Genomic DNA, 23,628 nt, shown 5'->3' on the forward strand with positions numbered 1-23,628 from the left:
AAGCATCCATTATTAATAGGCATCCTCTTCCTTTCTTTCCCCTCCTCCCATCAGAAAAAAAGCAGAGAAAAAACAAGGAGAGATTTTAAAATGTGGGTACCGTTGCAGATTTATTGCAGCGATAAACTTGTTTTGTTATCTGAATCCTTCGCATTTTTTGAATTCAAGGGGATCACATGTAGTCTGAATCCTAGCTAGTTTTCAAGCTTCACAGAATAAAACTAGTGAGAAAGAAAAGAGATTCAGGATCAGAAGGTGCCCCTTCAAGCATGATCATAGGAATGGTGTGAAACTCCCAAATCAAGTCCTGCACTTAAGAGGGAAACTTGTTTCCTTATTTGCCATTAGGACCAACAGACAAAAGAACCAACATACATGTAGTGTTTGCTTTTCAGAATTTATTGTAAAAAAAGTATTAAACATTTGGAAAAAACACACTTTTTCAACTCACCACATATTGCTTTACATGGAAACAATGGACAAACATGAAAGGAATGTATTTGCCCATTCTTGTCCATATATCAGATGATCTAAGCTACTTATGACACGCTCATGGGAAAAATATTGGCAGTATCACAGCATATGGAAGTGGAAATAAAAAACATGCAGTATTTTCATTTGCAGTTGGGAGGCCTACTTCCTGGAGTCTAAAGATCATGTTATTTTATCTGTTTTCCTTTAGCATAACGTACACTATCAGACTTTCATAACTTCAGACACCAGCAGAAAATTCTGATTTTTTGCCAACAGTGACATACCCACCTCAAAGATAAATGTGGAAGTCAGAATGTCTGCCTTGTTTCTGTTTGCAATTTCCTTTCCATAGGAACATGCACATGATACAGCTCTTGCTAACAGGTATTTCAAGCTAGCCCTCTTTCACTTATACCAGTTCGATCCCACTGGAGGTCCTCTCAGGACAACACAAACACAGAGGACAGCAGAGTTCCAATACCACAGCACATTTATTTTGGACAAAAACAGCTTGCCCTAATGCTGAATTATCCATGTTAAGCATATTTGGCAGGTCTTCTGCTTTTGTCTAAAAACAGAAAGATGGCAGATTCTGCATTAAAACATGTTACAAAAAAACCTGTAAACCAATACTTTTTTTTTCTTTTTTTACACAGAGTTTTCTAGCTGATGTCAAAACTGTAAAGCACCAGTGTAACTTACAGAGCTCAATTTGAACTGAGTGCTAAAATGATGAGCACTCAGTATTATTTATCTGGTGTATGTAGCTTTACTGTCAATTCGTGAAAGCTGACTTAGCTTCAGTTTCATGCCAAAAGCATTAATCAGACAAAAATTACGTTACATTGCACCTTTGACACCGCCTCAGTTTCAAGCCAGGGTATGAACTTATACATACATAGGTGCATTATTTTAGCTCTGACATGAATACAGAAACCAAGTACTCCAAAAACAGGGCTCAGCATAAACCTGTGGATAATGCTGAATCACAGTACCTAATCATTTTCGCACTGCTGTGCTGGCTGAAAACTGATAATAGCAACCACAACAGTTCGAGGTGACTCACACAATCAACAATCACTGGTGTAGAGCACAGTGGAACATTTGGCCATTCTGAAAGAAGATACAATGGAGCAATACAGGAAATTCCACGCTGAGAGGACAAAGTCAAACATTTGTTCTCTTGCACATCATAAAAAGTATTTTTGGTTACAAATTACCATTGCAAACAACCTTTTCGTAGACAAAACTAAGAACATCTCTACCTAAAAAGCTTTGAGAAGGGTCAAACACAAACCCTAACAAGCTTTCTCCTCTATAAGTCCACTTCCCTTCCAGGTTGCAACAGTCTCCTTATTTAGGAAAGACCTTCCTCTTGGTCAATCAGTTCTGTTTTGGTGGAGAACACATCAGCCAGCATGTGCTTTGGGATTTCAGATCCCCGTACTTTTAATGTGTAGCAGGCATTCTCTACTTTGGCCAGACTCTGTTTCAAGGTGTACAGCTTCTTAGACACTTCATAAGGTCCAGTGTTGCCAATGAAAGTAAAACCATCATAAATCTGACGTAAAAACTGGCTCAGTTCAAAAGGCGTGTCTATGTCACCATTTCCAACACTGCTGATGCACAGCCGCATCAGCTCTCCGGTTAGATCAGCCACTCCCAGCAGGTAATCTACAGGTGTTACCTTCAGGCTCCAAGTGTGTGGCTGTTTATCCTGGGAATTGGAAGTCTGAAGACAGAACAGAACAAAGTTCAGTACAGAAAATTAGGAAAAAGTAGTCCATGGCAGTTCAGATACATATGACATTATCTAACATAATTGTAAAACAATGGTAATTAAAAACATTCTGGAAAAAAAAATTCCATGGCACTTCCACAGAGTTTGATTTTCAGAAGTACTAGTTGCTAATCTCTCCCTCCAGCACTCTGTAAATTATGAAAGCATCATTTCCACTTGAGATGTGATTTCCATTTTGGCAAGCATAATGAACATGCCCCAAGTCTACCATCTCTATTTGCAAACAGAATTTCTACAGGATGCTGGATAGAATAGATGTAGTTTTCTCAGACTTGTTTTATATCAACTCAATTTATTAAATAGCTAAACAAACACTTCTTGAAGAAAACTTGTCACGAACTGACAAAAGCTCCTATATCGTAATTTCCCATATTTTTATTTCCAAAATATTGGCCATTAGGAGACAACACAAGTTTGTTTCTGTTCCCTTGTTCCCACAATGTGCTTCCACCTAAATTCACAAATCTAGTTGGGGTTGTGGGGGAGTGGTTTAACAACTTCACAATCAGTGAAAACAAGTGTGTCGCAATGGCTTTGCTTCTGGTACGAATAAGTGAACTTAAGCTGAAAACTTGGTTTTGCTTGCAAATATCTTACTAAGAGAATGAAAAAAAATGCTTTGCAACAGAAGCTCTTCAACAGCAGCACTGTCTAGAGTTCATCTAAAGCAGTAATGCTGTGCTCCTCTGTAGAATCCCCTCTTCCCCCCCGTCAATCAAACTGGATCCAGTTAACTGCGATCGGGGTAGTAGTTTGTCCCCATACAAAATGTTTTATTTAGGGCAGGGCAGAAGCATAGGCAGGTCAAGAAACAGCAGATACAGGATTAATGAGGTGGTACACAACTTGTCCTCTGACAGGAAGCTTCAGGATCAACTCCAGGGAAGATTCAAAAGACTGAGCTAAGACATGGACAACACATTTTAATAGCAGCTGTGTGCAGTTTGCTCTTTGCTAGTGTCTCCTGTGATTAGTTCATTACTGAGCAATAAGATTTTTACAGAGTTTGCTCTGTCTCTTGGATTCATTTGTCTCCTCCAACCTTTGCTACGCCACTACTCGCCAGCAGACTTACAGACACAATAGCAGCCATAAAAAACCCTCTCCTCTACATTTGTTTGCTAGTATTTTACTATCCTGGATCTTTCCGCCTACCAGAAGGGGCTCAGTTTGTCCTGAACAAAGAGGATGTGGAAAGATTAAAACTTCTCTCCCACAGATTTAGGTTACTACTTGTCAGAATAAAAAGCATGTTTTGAACAAGTGAGTCAAAGTCCACACGTACATCTAACCCCATGCCTCTAACTGAATTTATTTAATGATATGCCAAAAAGATGCGACTAAGCCAGTGACTGCAAAGACTTGTGTGAGTCTTCTCTCATATGAAAAAAGAAAAACTTTTACCGTGTTTGTTATTTCTTCTCTGTCTTCCGCTGTAAATATTAGTTGTTTGTTGATCTCTTCAACACTAACTAAAGATCGTGTTTTGATAAAATATTGAAATGAGACTGCCTCAACATACTCTTGAAGCCCTATGGAAACAACAGAAGAATTAAAATACTGATTCAAACTTTCCAGTAATGATCCATGCTTAAAATTATTTTAGAAATTATTTTAGAAATTTTAAATGAGGTTATTTTAAGGTTATTAGTAAAAGGTGAAAACTAAGATAATCTAGAAATAACATGAAAAGCTAATTTAACACAACACTCATCTGAAATACAAAAACCAAACCAAAAGCACAGCAGATAAAGATTTTTACTTCAACGTCATTTTTCATCCAAAAATGAAGTTCCCTTCATTTCTTCTCATTAGTGACAGTAGATAACTGTTTAAACCTGAATTTCCCACTTCTGTTTTGTAGAAAGTAGTGAACAGAGTCCTTAAAACATATAGGTTAGGTGAAATTCATGCCCAGGACAAAGCACCTGTTGTTACAAATCACTCACATTAAGACAAAAAAAAAATTTCAACTAGACAGTGCTGTGATGTCCAACAAGAGGATCGTACTGAATGACAGCTCTGTCCCACAGAACTTACTCTCTAAAAAACAAGGCATACGGGGCAACAAAAGAAGTTAGTGTGCTGGCAAGCAAATAAAAACTGGGATAACAAATAAATATAGCTTGTATGAGATTTGTATGCCATCTTCAGCCACCTGTCACAATTACCTCCCACAACCTAATAAGCAGGTGGCGATTTTCTGTATTGATCATAGCAAAGGTGAGATCTAAATAAGAACGTGAATGTTCAGACAGTGATTTCATAAATTCTGACATTTTCTTATGTGCAGAGATCAGATTTGGGGAAAGCATGTAGAAAAAGCTCATAAGCAGACAACTGAAGTTGGTACTGTTGGTGGAAAAAAGCAGAAATGAACCTGGAGCAAACAGGCATGGTAGGACTAAACTAAAGAGTTTTGAAGACAAAAACAATACATTTGTATCTGACCTATGGACAGAGAGCAAGCCAAAGGAAGAAGTTAGAACAGACTGTAACATGACACAGATCACCTTCACAGAGGACTTTTGAAAAACTTTAAGAGAATGATTTCACATTAAGAAGAACAAAGGAGATGATACTATTATATCAAGCTGCAACTGGGACAGGATTAGACAGTAGTTTTGCCAGTATGTAAAATGAGAAAACTTGGAGGTACATGAGGGTACCGGATGTAGAATCCTGGCTCCATTAGGATATTCTTAAGATCCCCAACTGACCTCCATAGGGCCAAGATCTTGGCCTATGGAGATTATGCAGGAGGCAGCAAAAAATTTTAGATTTCATCTGGATCAAAGCAAAAGTCCAAACCAAAAAGAACAGAACATAGATTTGAACAATAAAGGAGGGTGGAAACATCCCAGAAAAACTGGAGGAGACCTGAAGGGGAGGGGCAATTGTAGGCAGCCTTTCACATTACAATCACAAAGGTCTCATGAGTGACCTGAATTTTTTCATGTGTGCGTGCATGCGTGCGTGCATGTGTGTATATGTGTGTGTGTGTGTATATATGTGTATATATATATGTATATATATATTTGCAAGTTCAGTGGAGGCAATTCAGAAGGCCAATTCAGTTCGCACCCTTTATGCTTCTGTTAGATAGTAGAGGGAAAAGCAGAACAAACATCCAGCAGCCAAAGCCACTGAGCACTGCTTTTCCGCAAGTGAGAACATGCAACCCTTTCTTGCACAAACACAAGGAGCTGGAAGGCCAACTAAATACAACAGTTTATCTACTGAATTTAGGTAAAGCATTTGGGGCATAAGTAATGGAAGAATACTAGAGGAAAGCTAATCAGGATCCTCTAAGATTAATAACTTCAGAAGTTGCAGAGGTGGATTTCATCACCTGTTCTTTTCCTGCTAACGCAGTTGTTATATGACTAGTGATTTATTATAACATTTTGGCTATTTCTGTGTATAAGTTTTAAGCTACCAGATGCAGCAGCACTTAACATGACAACATCTGTGAGAACATCTCTCTGCTGTCTGCGGACAAGACTATCAGACATGAAGAATCAATTTGGCATTTACCCAGCTACTCAAAGAGATCAAATCAGTTCTAAAACTTTCAACTCACTCCACAGTTCAGTCCTTCCCTACACACATTTCGTCATTCTCCAGGACAAATGTATGGCTCCTTCTTTTATTTATATATATATATATATGTGTGTGTGTATATATATATAGATAGATATATACACACACACACATATATATATAAAACCTCTTTGCTTCCCATTGTAGCTGACACGTTCCACTGTCCTCCTTACTGCTTCCATTTAACGCCACCAGGTGAAAGCCACACACACGATCTACTCTGTCACCTACTTTCACCTCCTCTTCAGAATTAGAAGACCTACCTCCCACTTTTTACAAGTAAGCCTTACAAAACCTTATTTGAAACTGATAGACAAATAGACTGAAAACAACTCCTTTGCAGAAATACTCATATATCACTTTTTCAAGTCCTTCTTCTAGAAGTAGCTAAAATATGACATTTCAATGACCCAAGACCTTGAAATAAGGTGTTTTCATATGCAGGTAAAAGGATGTTTAAACATGTTATGTTTTAGCTTAATGGAAGGACATCCGCTATTTTCAGCAAATAATCCCCAAGGTGAAAAACCCCATCCCATTTCACTACTCCATCCAACAATACCTTTCCCCTTATGCTCTTGTTTTGGATTTAGTCCAAAGTTGGATTATTTACGGATTGAGCTGCCAGTAATGGAATAGCTTGTAAGACTGCCTTTTATGTGATTCATTTTGTTTTTTTAGTACACGCACCAGAAATCCCAATTAAAAGCATTTGATTATTTCTACTAAGATTCCTTAAAAATACAGATGTAAGGTTACAGAATGCTTAAGTACTTTGATATTTTATTACATTTACTCTGTATAAATAGCTTGTACTTGTGACAAGTTACAGTGATCCAGTATAATAGTTTTCATCTATATTTTTAAAATAAATTTTCTATGTAAGAATGGGAAAGTTGCACTGAGGTATCCTCTGAGCACATATTTCCAATAAAGAAGGAGATTTTGTGCCTGAAAGTTTGTGCTATTTTTTCCAACTGTATCAGCTGATAGTAAAGATTTTTGCCTTTCTTTACATATACAAACGCTCTGAGAAGCAACTGTTAATGAGCTTCTCTAAGAAACCTTATACCGTACCAGCAAGAAATCAGGTTTCTTCAAAAACCCAAGTCATTGGAGCACGCAATCCAAAAGTCAAATGAATGGATAAGAGGTAGGAAAAGACAGATATATCTAAAAAGAAATAGGTAAAGAATAGCAGTTTATTAATTGTAGGAGTAGGGTTAGGATAAATAGAATTTAATCCCACCTAAGTAGAAGTTGACTCATGCATTGAAGTTTTCATTTAGAATGATGGCTCAAACAAGGTGAAAGTTTCCTCCTAAAATTTATTTAGTTTCTCCTTTCTAGGTAAGTTCAAGAGTTAAAGATGAGGCTAAAATGGATTTTATAGCTCTGAGTTCTTAAGGTTAGCAATGCCAACACTACGTGCAAACTTCCAGAACAACCTTTGGCTCTCCCTATTTCTTCTCAGACTTATTTTCCTTCTCTCCCTTCATCTTCTTTCCTTCCTCTTTCTGTGTATCTTTTTCCTCCCCACTCACAGCATGGTCTCTGCTGACAGTTAGGAAACGAGTACATGACAGCCTGTGTTATGCCCCTTCCCAGTCCCTCCCTCTAAACCACGCAGCAGGAATCATGGGCCTACAGTAGCCACTCAAAAGATGGTAGGAAAAATATACAGAGTTAATTTCAGCAATTGCCTTCTAGCATCACTGTAGGACAGATGGGCTGCGTTATTTATGGGGTGAGTTAAGTGAAACTACCCATTTGTGAACCCATTGTGAAATCAAGCACAGCTATAGCTCTGTCCTATCATGATGTTTAGGCTGCCAAGTTACGCTCTTTAAAAAAAAAAAATGGAAGTCTTACTCTTCTGGAAATCCTGAACAGAGACAAAAACAAGTTAAACTAGAAAGCTCTTATTCCTAAACTCTGCAGAATATGGGGAGGGCAGTAGATTCAAAGAACCCACTTTTACAAGCTTGTTGGTCAATGAGAGGGAGAATTAGCGAAATGAGGAAATAATTAACTAAATACATCAGCTGAAAGAAGTACAAGCAATAAATTCAGAAGTATGAATACACATAGTAAATCATTATCCTTTAGAGTCAGCATTCTATGAAGATGAAACTCACAATCCACACCTCAGTCATTTCAATCTAGAGTTGTCTGCAAAGTTTGCAACACCACCTTCCCTACATTCAGAGTTCTCTTTCTAGGCATAAGCAGTAAAAACTTAAGTAATTAAATTAAAACTGAGACAGTGAAACAATCTAACAGCTGCTTAGTTGGTTGTGAGTGTGAAGTCAAAGGTTAATTTTATAACAGCATACAGAAAAAGTATAGAGCCAGCTATCCTGAGAGAGACTTATGATCTGGACATCCTGTTGTGAAAAAAGTTTAAAAGAATTATAATTCCAAAGAATGGATTTTATACAATAGAATAACTAAAAAAAAAAGAAAGAAAGCACTAGAACAAATATTCATAAAAACTTTTAAATTTGAAAAGTGCTTTTTCTTACATTTCTATTCACTGAGTAATGCTTCAGATACTGAGTCATTATGCCAAGTAGAACCATACAAAGTTTTTGAATTTTCAAGGGAACTGGGAAGAAAAAAATGCAGCTCAGTCCACATCCACATAAACAAGATGGTCCAGTTTATCAATTCATTTTGAAAAACAGTTTAGTAATCAGTATAAACCTGAATGTGAATGTTTGTTACAGTCAGAGAAGCTCATATTTAATTAGCCTGAACTGATTACTAATGGAATATGACTACAATAAAAATGCGTATCATGTCTAGCAGTGATTTGTCTAAACTGGTTTAATATTACTTCAATAGTTAAACTGATGCACATTTCTCATATCGAGCCCTGAATGGTTTGTCAAATGCTATTCGATATGTCCATAACCACTACGAAGTTCTGTTCAGTTCTAGCTCTATGTGTTGAAGTGGTGCATTTCAGGTATTGAAGTGTTAACATTGCTTACACTTTGTTTGATTAAAGTTTAGGCCACCAAACCACACACCAAAGCTGGGGAAGAAGTAATCCAAAGGTTAGTCTGTTTTCCCAATAACTAAAGAAACAAATATAGGATCCCTATTTAATAAGCATAGGTGCCTGCAAGAGTGAAATTAATTTCCCAAAGAGGCATAAAAACCTTGTAGAAAATCGCAGAGAATAGCTTAATCTTGCATTGCAGAGAATAGTTTAATCAAGCCTTTTTTATTATTATTAGAAACATAAGTACCTATCACAAATGTTTTTCTGCAGATGGCTCATCCTGGATGAGAAATTCACAAGTTTGTACTTTGCTCCTACCTAGTTAGCTAGTATGTATTACTGTGAACAAGTAGGTTTTCCTGCTCTCTTGAGTATCTTCTATTGCTCTGTGCTGAGAATTGAAATACAGATTTAAAAATCATTCAGGTAGATGGCAAATTTTTCACTACTAATAGCCTTGAGGGCAAGCGTTCAAGATACCAAAGAAAGGAAGCTCCAAGTCAGTTTAAGTTTCAACAGGTCACGAGGAGCAACAGTGCTAGTGTGGCCAATCAGCAGAGAAGGAAGAGCACCGAAGGCAACACAGCTTCTCCGGACATCTCAAAGCCCAGTGAAAGCTCTCTAAAATGATGCTGTTTCTGCATAAAGGCCCCAACTCACCAGGTCTGAAGCACCAATGATGGCCATTTAGCCTCATAAATATAGTTTGGGGGAGGTAATTAAAAAAAAAGAAAAAGGACACTACCATTCACCAAAACATGTTTCTTGCCAAATGACTGTAAAATAAAAATCTAATCATGCTGTGTAGTTTTCCTTTCTGGAATGGAGTTCCTCTGTGACACATTCTTCTATCTGATTTAAAGAAAAACAATACAAAAAAGCTTCATAGGTATTTCTTGGTCCTCTCTCATTTTCCTCCTACAATTGGTTGCTGCAAAGGCTACAGAGCTCTGGTGAATGACTGACGTATACAGCTGCCAGGTCTAAAAACACCCCTGAGTCACAGCACAAGGATTCCTCCATTCACTAGCTATGAAACTGAATTTACAAATGATACATTAAATTCTTCATAATTTCAGGTTTTCAAATAAACAGCTGCAGTATTTGCCATAATAATATTGCAAAACTTCAGATAAGAAAGGACAATCTTTGCTTGGCCCAACCCACCATACACATCTTCAGAAGACTGAATGTAGCTTCTCTTAGAGTCTTATGCTGCCCAGCTCAATGGCTCCTTCAGGGATCAGCTGATAATCACATAGAATACGTCCTGCTTGGCCATGGCTGAATTCATATTCTTATTCCCAGGTTTGTTTTTAATTTCTTGTGTATGGACACAAAAATACTACAGCAGAAAGTAAAGACTAAGAGGCTTTACAGTTGCTGACATTCTACTTTCCCCTGAAGAACATGGAAAAAAGGCATGAATCACAGATAATCAGAGGTCAGTAAGATGCAAGAACCTAAGGTATCAAGTTTCAAAAAAGCAATTTACAAGGCAAGGAAAATCAGTTGAACTAAGTTTTTTTTTTTTAAACATACTTGGTGATTAAACAGAAAAATTAACAAAATTAAGTCTGATAAACATTAGCTTATTCACTGCAAATTCCATTAATTTTTCAGTATCATCAGGAAACTTTGTTTCCATTTCTGGCATCTTACCTCTCACCCACAACTGCAAGGAGATGAACTTTAATTCTTCAGCTACATCCTGTTCCTGTGTTATTATGCTCTCCCACTATCTTTCAGAAATCTGACTGCTTCCTTCATGGATATCTTTCCTTTTAAGTTTTAGGTGTATTTAAGTCTCTTCCTGGGTGAGACATTTACAATGATTCATTATACCTTCCTCATGCAGTAAACTGCTTTTCCTTTATATCTGAACATACAATTAAATACATCATCCATTTTTATTACCGTTTTTAAACTTTAAGAAGAAAAAAATTTTTCTAGTTCTACTGTTTCTGGTGTGTAGAATTGTTCTTAACTGATTTTATTTTAGAAATACATATATATGGAGACCTATCTAGCATACATTGAGTATGAGATGTTCATTACATAAGATGAGGGGAAAAGGTTAAGAACAAAGTAGAAATTACAGAAGACGTTATGTGGTAGTTTTAGTTTGTGTTCCAACCAGAACCCCGCATATGATACACCCCCCCCCCCCCAAATTACTTAAGCAAGTAATTAATAACCTACATCTGTCTTACTTGGACAGACCTCACCCATCCCTATAGCGTTTCTAACGGCACCATGTTGGGTGGTCCTAGATACTGAAGTTAAAATACAGTACTCTAGCACAATCAAAATATTTCCTTGTCAATCACAGAGACTTCATTGACTTCATCCAGCTCAGCAACACAATTTGTTCTCATGCTTTATCCAGTATGATTAGACCCCTAAAGTGACTCTAAATGGGATAAGGCAGGAGAAAGGAATAAGTTACATCGCATCTACTGCTCACAACACAAATAGCACCTGCACAAGATATATGTGCTAGACTGCGTCAATGCTGAACTTTTACACAGAATTTCCCACATCATCATCAGCAAAAGCAGTCACGGAGCAATAGTTTTGACAAGGTGCTGACATTTTACAGCCTCATCATCTAATCCTATTCAGAGCAAGTGCAGACATGACAAAGAGCTAATGAGCTTCTATGTGCAAACTGCTCCATTCACCACTACTGCTAGCACAGGCACACAGCAACAGAAAGGTCAGCCAACGACATTCTGGTTACATCTATTATCATCACTCTACACTATCCTAGCGAGGAGGCCCCCAAAGAAACATGGGCTTAAATTCTATGTTTTGTCTCATGTACAGCTATCAGCTATAAAGATAACACCACATCTACACTTGCTCCTAGCAGAATCTGATGGCCTAGTTGTAAAAATATCAACGTGTAGCTTGAACGATCACTTCTAAGAGCGCTTTCACTCTAGTTGCCCTATAGAAAATACTTGTCACTTCAGAAGTCTTACAGTTCTCTCACACACCCGCCAATCCCTCATCATTAGCAGACAAAAAGATTGAGTAAGGCTTCAAATAGCTGGAGATTTGATTTAACAAATCATGTTAAAAAGGTATTCCATTCATTTCCATGCAATGCCCACCTATGGTGCAACCCTATCTTAATTTACTTCTTTTACTCACACCTCTGCATTACACAAGTGTTACGTGCATATGCAGTGTTGTTACATGTACACAGAGCGAATTTAGATGATACTCAGAATATTTCTACAAATTCTAATACTTACACGTCTTTGCTGTTTACTATATTTTACCATAGTATTTTATTAGAGTTAAATATACATATAATATAAATAGAAAATCCTGAAAAGTTTCTTCCCTCTGCTTCATTAATTCACACAATCTTTTGCAGCCCTTTTCTTCTATGGTGTCACACAAGAATTTTAAAGAAACAGTACACATTTCCTCACAGGATATATAAGGTATACACTGTGAAGGGGGGCAAAGGCGCAGGAATTCTATATTACAAATAGTAAAGCTTTAAAAATACCAACAAAGCAGAACATTCTAACATAACAAATGAAGAGCCCTACATTAAAAAAAGACTTCATTATTTCAGTATCTCTTTGTTTGCTTGTTTAACCATCCCCTGGGACAATCTGTACTGTTAAGAAACGCGTAGAAAACAGTCATCAGTTTTTGTTGTTGTTCAATTAGTGCTATACTCAGTGTTTGAGCTCATGCAAGTGTCCTTTGGGGAAACGTCCTGCGTGCCATTAGCACTATTCTTAATGAGGGAAAGCATGAAACTCCTTTAGTGCTCTGCCAGAATTGTTTTATCTTCAAGTCAAAAGAACAACTGTTTGGAGTAACCCCAAAAAAAGCATTTAACAATTACAAGCGGCAAACAATATTCCCAAGCATTATACTCATAGCACTGTTCTATTTATAGACTAACAGTTATTATACTGAATAAAATATGTATTAGGCAGCTTTATTATGCAGACACAGTCATGATTCCTCAATTTAGTCTGCTAAGATAGTTTCCATTATAAGCCCAGTTTTGATCCCTTTTATTCTTTCTGGGAGAGGTAGGGTGGGGAACAGGAGGATGTCTCATGTTTGGTTTCAAGACAAAAGAGAATATTTTTAGGAAGTTTGAGGCTGATTGGACATGCTGCTTTTGAGATATGGGACATAGGCATCTCTTTAGTATTTTTTTAAAAAAGTACTCAACCTTTCTAAAACTTGTTCTCCAGAATTTTTTTAAAATACAAAATCAGAATTGAGAACTAGGTTAACAGGAGGTCAAGACTTACAACTCTGGGAAACATATAAAGGAAAAAGATCTAGCATTTTTCCCAGCTACACTAATTTTCAAAAACACATGCAAGCTATTTCACTGTGAAAAAGCAAAGCCACAATTAAAAGCTCCAGACTTAAAAACACAAACCCAAAAACAACATTTTAAACCCTGTCATGATTTTTTTCCTCCCAATTAAAAGTCTTCATAGATAGTTTTGGTGAGAAAAAAAAGTTCTTTATCTAACTGCCCCTTCATTCTTTATGCCTCCAGGTTTTCTATCTCAGCTTCATAATCCTGACAACAAGAATCTTTACATCTCTGCCACCTCCTTTAGCCCAGCTTCAGCATGGTCAAGACCTGCAAGTCTCGAAGCCTGCATGTCCCTTTTCGTCATCCCTAAGACTAACTGGAAAGTGGAAGATTCAGTGAACAAGGTAAGAGTAAAGTTTAGGAAAAAATCTCTGTTTTGTACTTAACCATGCACATGAGCTCATTTAGAGCAGGTTTGAAAGTATTGCCCGTCTTCTCAGTAATAAATGCATATATTCGAACGCACTCCCTTACAGAACATGCATGATGGACACTAACTGGCACATACTCCCCTCAGAGGCGCATCGTGTAGAAGAGGCAGAACTAAAGCAGACACTGTGGATGGCCTACAGAAATGGAACAAAGGCCACTGTATTTCAGCTGGACTTTATATCCAGTCTTCTTATTGAGGCAAGAGTTACCTAATTACAGAAACAACTGGGAGATCTCAGGGCCAGGCAGTATGTTGCAACTGAGAAGACTACACAGACTTGCCACTGACTCCTGAGAAAGTAAGGGAAAAAAGGTAAAAAGCACAGCCATTTCCCATTTGTTACTCCAAGAAATCCCACTCCAATCAAAGCAACTTGCAGTCGCTCCAGAAACGCAACTGGGGTTGCATATTTCTGTCTTTTTTATCAGTCCACAAAATTGCAGCATTCAAGCATTTGTTTGAGTGGCTGCACACCTGATCAACAGGAAAGGTGGGGAATCTACTTCTGCTCCCCCTTATGATTTAGTGCACTGAACCTCTTTGCCTTCCTTTCTTTTTGCCTAGAGAAGTCAGTAAGATTCATTCTCTTAAGAAAACTCTAATTCTGTGACGATCTCCCTCTGCTCCAAATCACATTCAAGTGGTGGGGATGTGCCTTGCAGCTGTGGAGGCACTGAGTCATCATCCACAGGCAGCAGGCCTCTAACTTCCTCTAACAGAAGTCTATAGTAATTTGGCCTGCTTTACAATAGACAAATTTATCTTAATCATTTTATGAGACAGGTTTAAAACACTGGGGAAGTTTTAGAAATGTTGAGTCTTTTCTGAAAGTGTATTTTCAGTTGCTTTGTAAACAGTTTATTCAGCTCCATTCTGATATTTATAAGGATCTTTATGCAAATCAGAAATTGATTATAAAAAGAATCAGTGTAGCTGTGTATTAACATTTACCAAGTAAACAAAGCAAACCTCAACAGAGAAATTTTTTCCCATTAGTTTCTTTAGTTACAGGTTGCTACTGCTAACTTAAGTTTACATACGTTTTATATAAAAGCCTGACTTTTCAAGTTGGCAAGGATGTATTTTTTAAAAACTAAAACTAGTAATTTATTTACTAAGAGGAGAGAATCTGGAGGTAGTATCGAGTTTGCTCATTTACTTTATAGGACGTAGATACATACGGAAGTTATCACGGGATTCAGTTTCCATATGTCTGCTATGTACACTGTTACACATGAGATAAATGCAAGCTAATTCAAGGCAACCTCCCCTTCAATGAAACAGAGGTAGCTACACCACTTTGAATTTACCCACAGCGAACCACATACTAAGAAGAGACAGGCAGACAATTCTTGCAAAGCAGCTGATGCATGGTAGCTCATTACCCAGCAACAATTTTACTCAGGTGTCAAGGCCAACAGCTACAGGCCACAAGGTCTCACAAAGACCCATGAACTTCTACTACACCTCTAAAGCTGCTGTTATATAGATAACAAAGAATGTTATGTGGAGCCACAGGGGACTGTGGGCTTCATAAATTATTTGGACAAGGTTTACAAGTCTCAGCAAAGCTTTTAAATTTTGCTCATAGTGGTTATCAGTTCAAACACCAAGAAACTGAATGAAAGGAGTCTCAGCTTTTATAAGCAGTACTTAACAGGAAAATCCAAACAGATTTTCAGCAAGAACAAGATATATTTGGACCAGCATCATTCACAATCTGAGGGCATTTACCTTGCAATAGCATCAGTTTCAAACTGTCTTGTTCTACTTTTCCTTGCCTCATTACAGTACTGAGCTAAAATGGCAGCAAGATGCAACTGATTCTAACTGGCTTTTCTGAGAGTAAATATTCATATGTAATTTGAATAAACAAATACATCACAGCTAAAAGGACTGTGTAACTGAATTAGCCATTGAAGACTGCAGCATGGCAAGCTCCTTCCAGTTCAGAAGCGTCAAACTTAGCTTTCACTTAAGAACTGTTACTCTTACACAAGCTTAAGTTAACAGACGTAAGTACACGTTAACCTGTGCACTGTATGTTTTGTAAGTAACATCTCTTCATAGATATATCTGCTGCTAGTTTGCAAAAACAATCCTAAGGATATTTTTAAACAATTCAGTCATTCAGAGCAAATCTTCAGCTCTCCTCAACTGAAGAGAAGTCTTGCCTGAACAGGGAAAGACATACAGAATTTCAATACATTTAAAACAAGATTTGATAAATGTGAGACACACACTTTGACCAAGATGCTAAAGAAGCAGATGCAGATTTTACTCAAATGTTGCCACAAACAAGGCCTAACATAGAAGATGATGTAGTTGAAACAGATATACACTGTGATTTAATGCTTGAACACTATGGGAGAGAGGCACATTGCGAGTCTTTAGAAGAAAGAGAACACTGATCTAAGGATTTTAATTTTGAAACTTAAACAATTCACAACAGGATAATTTCACAATTTAATCACTCCCACTCTCCTCACAGAAATTATAACCCTTCAGCTGGGGTAAACAGATATCTTGCAATACCCCTCCCAGTCAGAGATGACTGACTAGCACATTTGTGAAAACAACTACCGATTTCAGTTTAGGTCAGGGTCCAAACTGCCCCAGGTGCAAGATCCCATTCAAATCCCTGTCTAGCTGCAATGCTGAAAAGACTGTGGAGCAATAATCTCTCCTGTACCAGTGCTGACTTTGACAGCAAAGATGAATCTAAGTCCTGATTTAGCTGTAGACATGTGCAAAACTCAGACCTGCTGCATGAAGATGAACCACTACTAGGTAAAGAAACATATTTTAGTCCAAAATATCATACTTTTCCTATTTTGACATAATTTACCTGGAGATATAGCTCTGTGGAACTGATACATGTCTTCTCCAATCAGTTCTTGTGCAATCTGCTTAATCTTCCGTCTGACAGCATCTAACTTGGCTTCAGATTCATTTAATATTTCTTCACCATTGGGAGCACTGCAATCATAAAACAGAAATTGAAATAGCTGCCTTCAGAATATGAGCAAACAGTTAAAAGATACTACACATCTTCTCTTTTACTAACCAATACATATTCAATTACATCAGGAAAAAATTAAGAACATACTGGAATAAGAAAGTTTGATTAGCTTTCATTGATACCTGCTGTAGATTCTGAAGCTCTTCCCTCTTGCTATGAAGATAATCAACCAACCACACAGTTTTGACAGCATGGTTCTTTCTCCAGACTGTAATTTTAACTGTTACTTATGTAAGAGCAATTAGAAACACAAGCAAAGGCTTCAAAAAAGTATTCTAGAAAACTAGCAGTATTTGCAGAAGTCTTTAACTTCTAAAAAAATTTAGGATTTTGCAATACATTATAGAGCACACACGATCTACTTCACATGTGATTTTTTTTTTTTTTTTAGAAAATAACTGCAGACTGTACAGGAAGGAACAGCTGAAATATCTCATCCATATCCACAATATATACTTGGCATTTAAACTTTAGTTTATCTAATATCCTTTTAACTCCCCTCTCCTGAATAATGTGCTGGCCATATTAGGTTTACAGTATATTTCGGAACTGCTCATAAACTGGTCTTGAAAAAGCACTTAAAAGCAAAGAGATTTCTGAAAGTAAAGCCACAACAGTGGCTGAAAGGAGAGGAGAGCGAAGTAGGAACACAGCATAGAAAACTTCCACTCTCAGGAAAATGGGAATTTTCTTACAAAACAGGAATCTCAAAAATCAGAGTAAAGGGTGTTTTTTTGCTGCTGCTCTTTCCTCTACCAGTTCTCAGCATATCCAGCCCCTGTAGAGGGAGCAGCTATTCACAATCAAGGCTGCAGTGGTTACTAGAATTACCACAATACCTCTTTTTATAACAAAACAAAGTTAAAAAGAGGACAATTTCCTAACCCCTATTTATAAATGTATTCATATAGCTATTCATGTAGCAGAACTGCATGGGTAGGTAGCAAATGTAATTGGGAGGGGGTACAGGGGGAGTTTTTACAGCTGTTACATGTAAGACTAGTATCTGAAATATAAAGCAAACATTTTGTACAAAAGCCTCTGGAAAGCTTCAAGTTTTCCTGTTATTCTTCCATTTCATATGCCACTTCTGATGATTTCTTGAAAGCTCATGAGGGGACAGAACATACGGAAACTTTGCACAAAAGCCTCTTAGGTTTTGTGCAGAGCCCAGGCTCCCCTCCCTTTTGCATTGATGAGCTAGGGTGGGACTACAAAAAACAAAATGGGGAAGCAACTGCAGAAGCAACTAACCTGAAGGAAGGGTGTATGTTCATCTCTCCCAGCTCTTCTCTTCTAGTGTGCTGGAAGCTGGAAAGCTCTCTTCTCCTGTTACATTCTCCTACTCTGAACCTCTTTGATACTTCAATAAAGACAACTAACAAACTTCAGCTGGCATTTTTTAATTCTCTAACTAGAGTGTGCATTCATTAGCTCACAACCACCCTAAAGTATGCTTATGGAAAGTTAATCGAGTCTCTTTTAACAGAACATGGCAGCTGTTCTTCACAAATACAGAGAACACTGCAAGGCAGCTTCTAGATGAGCATGAAACTCTTCATAAACAGCGTGACTTACCTGGTAAACCTGTGGAGCAGAAATATCGTTCTTTTGCTTTCAATAGTTATATCACGACTGAGCTTCACAAGCCGTTCATATTTATCGTGTCTGGTGTCAAGCTCCAGTTGAAACGCTGCAGAGTCAGTGAGAGCAGTAACAGGCATGGTTATCATGTGCATACAGTGCAGGGGAAGAGCAGAGCGCCTGTATTACAGTAGCTGCTGCTGGCCCTAGCCCCACTGGCCTTTCCCTTGGGGTGCCTTTTTCCCAGTGGGTGAGGCAGTTTCTCCCACATGGGGCACAGTTTTCAAGGTCGCCACCACCCACCATCTGCTGGCACTGCCGAGCGCCACAGCCCATGCTCTAAGCACATTTCACACTCAGCAAAGATGCAAAATCATCTCTGAACGGAGCACGATGAGCCATACAGCGCAGCTATGTGCCAAACAGAGCACTCAGAAGCACACAGGCACCTTTATGTGATTTCAGCTCTTTGAATACAATTTGCTCAAGGACCACTGAAAAACTGTACAACACACCAACGTCCATCTTTAGGCAACTATGCATCTTTGAATTGTCAGTCCTGAACAGCAAACAAGCTGTTAATTTATCAAGTGCATTTATTACTACTTTTGCTTAATAAATCAGGTTTAAATACACATCAACCCTGACAAAGTTTTAAGGCAGCCTAAACACTCATAGACTAAAACATTTGTTTTAACTAATAAAACCACTTCTGCAATACTGTTGTTCACAAAGCTAACTTCAATTTTCACACAAATACAGGAAGAAATAAATCCACATATAAAACTCTGCAATTATTAGTAAAGAAGATTAACCATTCTCTAAAAATAAAAAAAACAATAACAAGAAAAAGAAGCATTTGACTAAGGCAAGCACATTTGCTGTTGAAAATACAACTATTCTTTTTACTATTCTGTGTATTTCATAAAAGCTAGGCTTGATCAAAAGTCAAGTGATTTTAATACTCCATAAGAACTAAGAGTACAAAAGCAAAATGAGACCAATTATTTGAAAGAACACTTCCAGCTTAGTGATGTAAGTTCTCTCTGCCTAACTAAAATGAACAAATAGAAAAGTGAGGAAGTATAATTGGTTATCACAGTGAAAATACTGTGAACGCTTCAGATAACAATAACATTTTTAGATCATTATTCCTCTAAATAAACTGTTAAAAATTGTAATATATGTCCTGCATATCAGTCCTCTGAAGTACAAAAGTGTATGTGCCCAAATAGTTTCAAATTTCTTATCAGAAAAAAGTGGTTTATCCCATCACTAAATACATCATTCCTAGCAAATTCTATACTGCACATTTTTATAATGTGTTTTTTCAAATTCTTACTTACTTTTAAAAGACATCATCAAAGCTGATGATGGATTAACATTCTCTTTTTCCTCTCTTCTTTGGCCATGTGGAAAATTGTCATGCTTTCGTTTTCTGAACCCACCCGATCCTAGTAATAAAACAAAATAAAAAAAATAAAAATACACACACAAAAAAGGGTATGTAAAATCTAACCAATTTTGCCACAGCATGAGCAGCATTGCAAGGTTCTCTTCAGAGCATTTCTGATTCTATCCATATTTTACAGGGTACAATAAGATAACTGGATGAACTTAACTGTAAAGGTTACTGTATGAGACATTACTAACTGACATCTTCTCATTAGCGTGGTACCCATTCCCCCACTTTCCCAGTGAAAGTTAGAAAAACCCCTACTGATCCCAGTGGATGAGTATGGTAGGATCCCATGCCCTTTTTCTTAAGGCCTTCATACATCCTTAAGTTTCCTTTCTGTAAGGGAATGGTTGAACTCCGCTGGGGGGACTTGTGGTCAAGGCATCATGGAACTTCTTGTGCAGGCAAAGGCCTATAAGATTAGTCCATGGCTTTTCTTAGAAATTATTTTGTATGTTCAGCATGACAGGAGTCATATTAATATAAAAGTTTTGAAAGCTTTTCATTACTGTGATTACTTATGTCATGGGGCTTCAGTAATCAGAAAAGAACTGAAGGGATAATTTAAGTAGCCTATGAGTAAAAACTATTCAAGTTAATCTCCTGCGGTTTGGCATCTCTAGGTCCTTACACTCTGTCCTTTCTTTGGTTTCTTCTCTTCCCACTTCGACAAAGCTGTTCTCTACAACTGGGCTTATGTGTCTCTTCCTTAGTCTCCATTTTCAAACCCTTATAAAAAAAAAAAATCTCTCTTTTGGATTGTGTTTTACTACTAACTTATACTTTGTGCTGTTTCCTCCTTTTGTCCTTCCTTCATCTAAGACCGACTCATTCAGTCATTCATATTTCAACTGTTCCTCCCTCTCACTACCTCCCTTTTGTGACAGCTTTAAGTTTTGTGTTCCTAGCAGTGGCCAAAATTTACTGAACTCTTACATATGAGCATACCTTTTTCAATACAGGGAGTTCTATTAATTTCCTTAGAAGAAAAAGGAAAGGAAGCCACTTAAAAGTTACAGAAGAACACTGGATTTTAAGATGCTTCCATTTAATTGTTTATTATTATCAAACTGAAACCAGAAGTGGGTGTAGTTACTTTCTAAAAGAGGAAAATGAAAATCATTTTTTCTTTCTCTTCTGTTAGGACACAAGTTCAGGGTTTTATTTTTCTTGTAGCAGTTGAAAACATTACAAACAGAACTTCTGAAATACTACGGAGAATTAAACTCTCTGCAGTTTTCCAAATGTTGGATTCATCATAGTGAACTACAGGAAAAGAAACATACAAACAAACAAAAAACAGGCCCACTGGGGGTGGAGGGAGGGAGAAAAAGAGAGAGAAAGATGGAGGAACAGAGAGGAAAAAAAAAAAGATGTTCTACTACATAACTGACAACCTGACTATCAGAAAACCACAGACTATAATAATACTAACTTAATTTAAAAAGAGAGTATCCTAACCAAAGAGACTGTTTCCCAGCTAAAAGGGAGGTCTGTGAGATTGCCTGGACCAACATGTCACACAGGCAGCAAAATGAGTTTGGTCAGCTACTGCTACAAGCCCTTTAAAGGCCTAATAACTCTTTTTTTTGCTGTAACAACTGCTTTTTATCAGCAAGGATGAAAATTTTTCTACACTATATCCACAGACACATCTGCAACACCCAAGCACACAGACACCACCACGTGCAAAAAAAGACCTGTTTCAGTACAAAAATATGATCTGATAACGCAGCTGAAGGGCCCACTAGTGCACTGCCGGAGGCGCACACCTCCGCCCCGCTGCGGGCGGCTCCAGCTCCTCACAGCGCTTGTTTCCCGCGGGCTCAGGGAGGAGGACCGGCCCTGCCCAAACCAGAGCGGGCCACAGCGGCACCGCGGCTGCCGGGCCGGAGCCGACCGCGGGCCGCAGCCACGGGCGCGGAGGGCCGGGCCGGGGGCGCAGGGAGGGGAGGCGCAGGCCGCCGCCGCCGGCGGTACCTTCTTTGCCGCTCATGTCGGTGCCGCCGCCGAGCCAGGCCGCGTCCCCCCGGCAACCCGCTTTCGCCCCCCGCGCCGCCAGGACCCCGCCGTGCCGCCCGCCCCCCCCCCGCTGCCCCGTCCTGCAGCGCCACGGCCCGGCGCCCCGCACGGGTGCCTGACAGCAAGGCACCATCTCATAGACTCTCGCCGGCACTAAGGCCGCAGAGAGGGAGGCGCGGTGCAGAGCTGTGGCGGCGCGGAGGGTGATATCGGCCCTTGCTCCCCGCGAGATTGGAGAAGCGCCCGGAGCTGGGCAGCCTTTGCGAGCAGGCGCCTCTTGGCACAGCTACGCCGCGGCTCGGCCGTGGGGCCTCGCGCCCCCGTGGCATGCTGGGAAATGTAGTCCTGCGGGCGGGGCCGCCACGTGGGAGCAGGAGGCGCGGCCCTGCCCCCCTGCCGGCTCCCCCCGCTCGGCGCCTCCGTGGGGGCCCCCCCCCCACGGCGTCATGGTGCTCCAGGGCCCGCAGAAAGGCAGAATTCGCTATTTTGCACCATAAATCGCTGGCGCAGCTCCTCTGCGCGGTGGCCTTAGGGGGCTGCAGGCGTGGCCGACCAGATTTCGCTTTGCAAAGACAGCAAACCCCAAATCTAGGAGTTTTTGCATCACGTTGTCAGAGGCTTGAACCCGGCAGCGAAGAGCTGTGGCCGCGGCGCCTCCCCCTGAGCCATGTTGCTGCCCTGCCTGGGGGAGCTGCCGCATGGCACCTCGTTTTGCCTGCCCGAACGTTACAGCGCTGCTGCACTTGGAGCGCTTGGTTGAAGCAAGCGCCGGGAGTGCCTGCCCTGCAGCAGGTCAGGGCCCAGCAGGCCTCGCCGGGCCCACCGCCCTGCAGACCAGCCTCCAGGCCCCTGCGCCCGAGCAGCTCCCTCCCAGGCCCCCGCGCGGAGGAGGAAGGGTCATGTTGGGCCGAGCACTTCCCACGGCAAAAGCCTGAGGAAATGCAGGCGAGCCGAGCTGAAGCACTGAGGGCTGCATTGCTCTGCTTACCCCCAGCTGGGGGAGGGCTCTGTAGATCAGGTGAAGGAGGCTTGGGTGGAGGGTGACTGACAGTGAGACAGGAGCTGGAAACCGGAGACATTCACTGTACAATGAAAGATGTGATAGCACAGCCACCCGAGATGTGGGAAAGAAATCTGAGATGCAGCAGATGTAGCTGCTGACACAGGGGAAGCAATGGCCACAGCAGAATAGAGGTCCAGGGCTTGAAGGCCAGGAGAAGACAGTGTGGGGGGACTGTGAGACTCTTGGCTGTATCTCGTGGTCACTGAACTGTCCCTAAGGGGTGACACCAAAATTGTTGTTCTGATCTTACTTGATACAAGTCCCTGTGCCTGGATTATTTGCAGCCTATATTTTGCCAGACTCTGTAAAAACAGTGTTTCCTCTGCTAGGGAACTAGTGTGAGTGTTCGTGGGAGACATACAGGATTGAGCCTGTGGCACGGGATGCACATGGTAAATGTCCCCCTGCTCAGAGGGTAGTAGATGACACTTCAGTTCTTACAGTGATAGGCTACAGAAAGTCTGCTTGCACCACTGAATTATTCCTGTCTGGCTTTCCTACACATGCATCCTGATGCATCCTATACCAAGTTTAAGGAAGGGATGCGTGTTGCAAATCCCCAAACTAAAAGGTTAAATTAGTGTGTTGCTTGCGAGTCATCTGCCTTGTTGCTTTTTTAGTTAGATTTCATTTCTTGTTCACAGCAGTTGCCTGTTTTAGTATCTGGATTCTCAAGGAAACGAAGCCCATATGAGCACAAAGGCGGAGTGCTCACTGCCTTTGTGTGTGGGTGTGCGTGTGTGTGTCTGTCCTTCCTCCCCACCCTTAATAATTTTTTAATCTGT

At 39.7% G+C, this 23,628-nt stretch overlaps 1 protein-coding gene across 2 annotated transcripts; it reads right to left on the reverse strand.

Moving 5' to 3' along the window:
• Positions 1-378: 378 nt before the first annotated feature.
• TSNAX (translin associated factor X) lies at positions 379-21,889 on the reverse strand. Of its 2 annotated transcripts, XM_064509256.1 has the most exons (7): positions 21,739-21,860; positions 20,390-20,487; positions 19,646-19,753; positions 18,294-18,408; positions 16,542-16,672; positions 3,680-3,807; positions 379-2,206 (listed from the first exon to the last, which is right to left on the reverse strand). In XM_064509256.1, the coding sequence occupies exons 3-7, from the start codon at positions 19,659-19,661 to the stop codon at positions 1,832-1,834; spliced, it is 765 nt and encodes a 254-aa protein (XP_064365326.1). In that variant the 5' UTR covers positions 19,662-19,753; positions 20,390-20,487; positions 21,739-21,860; the 3' UTR covers positions 379-1,831. The 2 variants fall into 2 exon arrangements, with proteins under 2 accessions (XP_064365326.1, XP_025973091.1); XM_026117306.2 differs by lacking the exon at positions 20,390-20,487 and having other exon boundaries at positions 21,739-21,889.
• Between the last annotated feature and the right edge of the window lie 1,739 nt (positions 21,890-23,628).

The sequence above is a fragment of the Dromaius novaehollandiae genome, chromosome 3 (assembly GCF_036370855.1).
Source record: "Dromaius novaehollandiae isolate bDroNov1 chromosome 3, bDroNov1.hap1, whole genome shotgun sequence".
NCBI classification, from domain to species: domain Eukaryota; kingdom Metazoa; phylum Chordata; class Aves; order Casuariiformes; family Dromaiidae; genus Dromaius; species Dromaius novaehollandiae.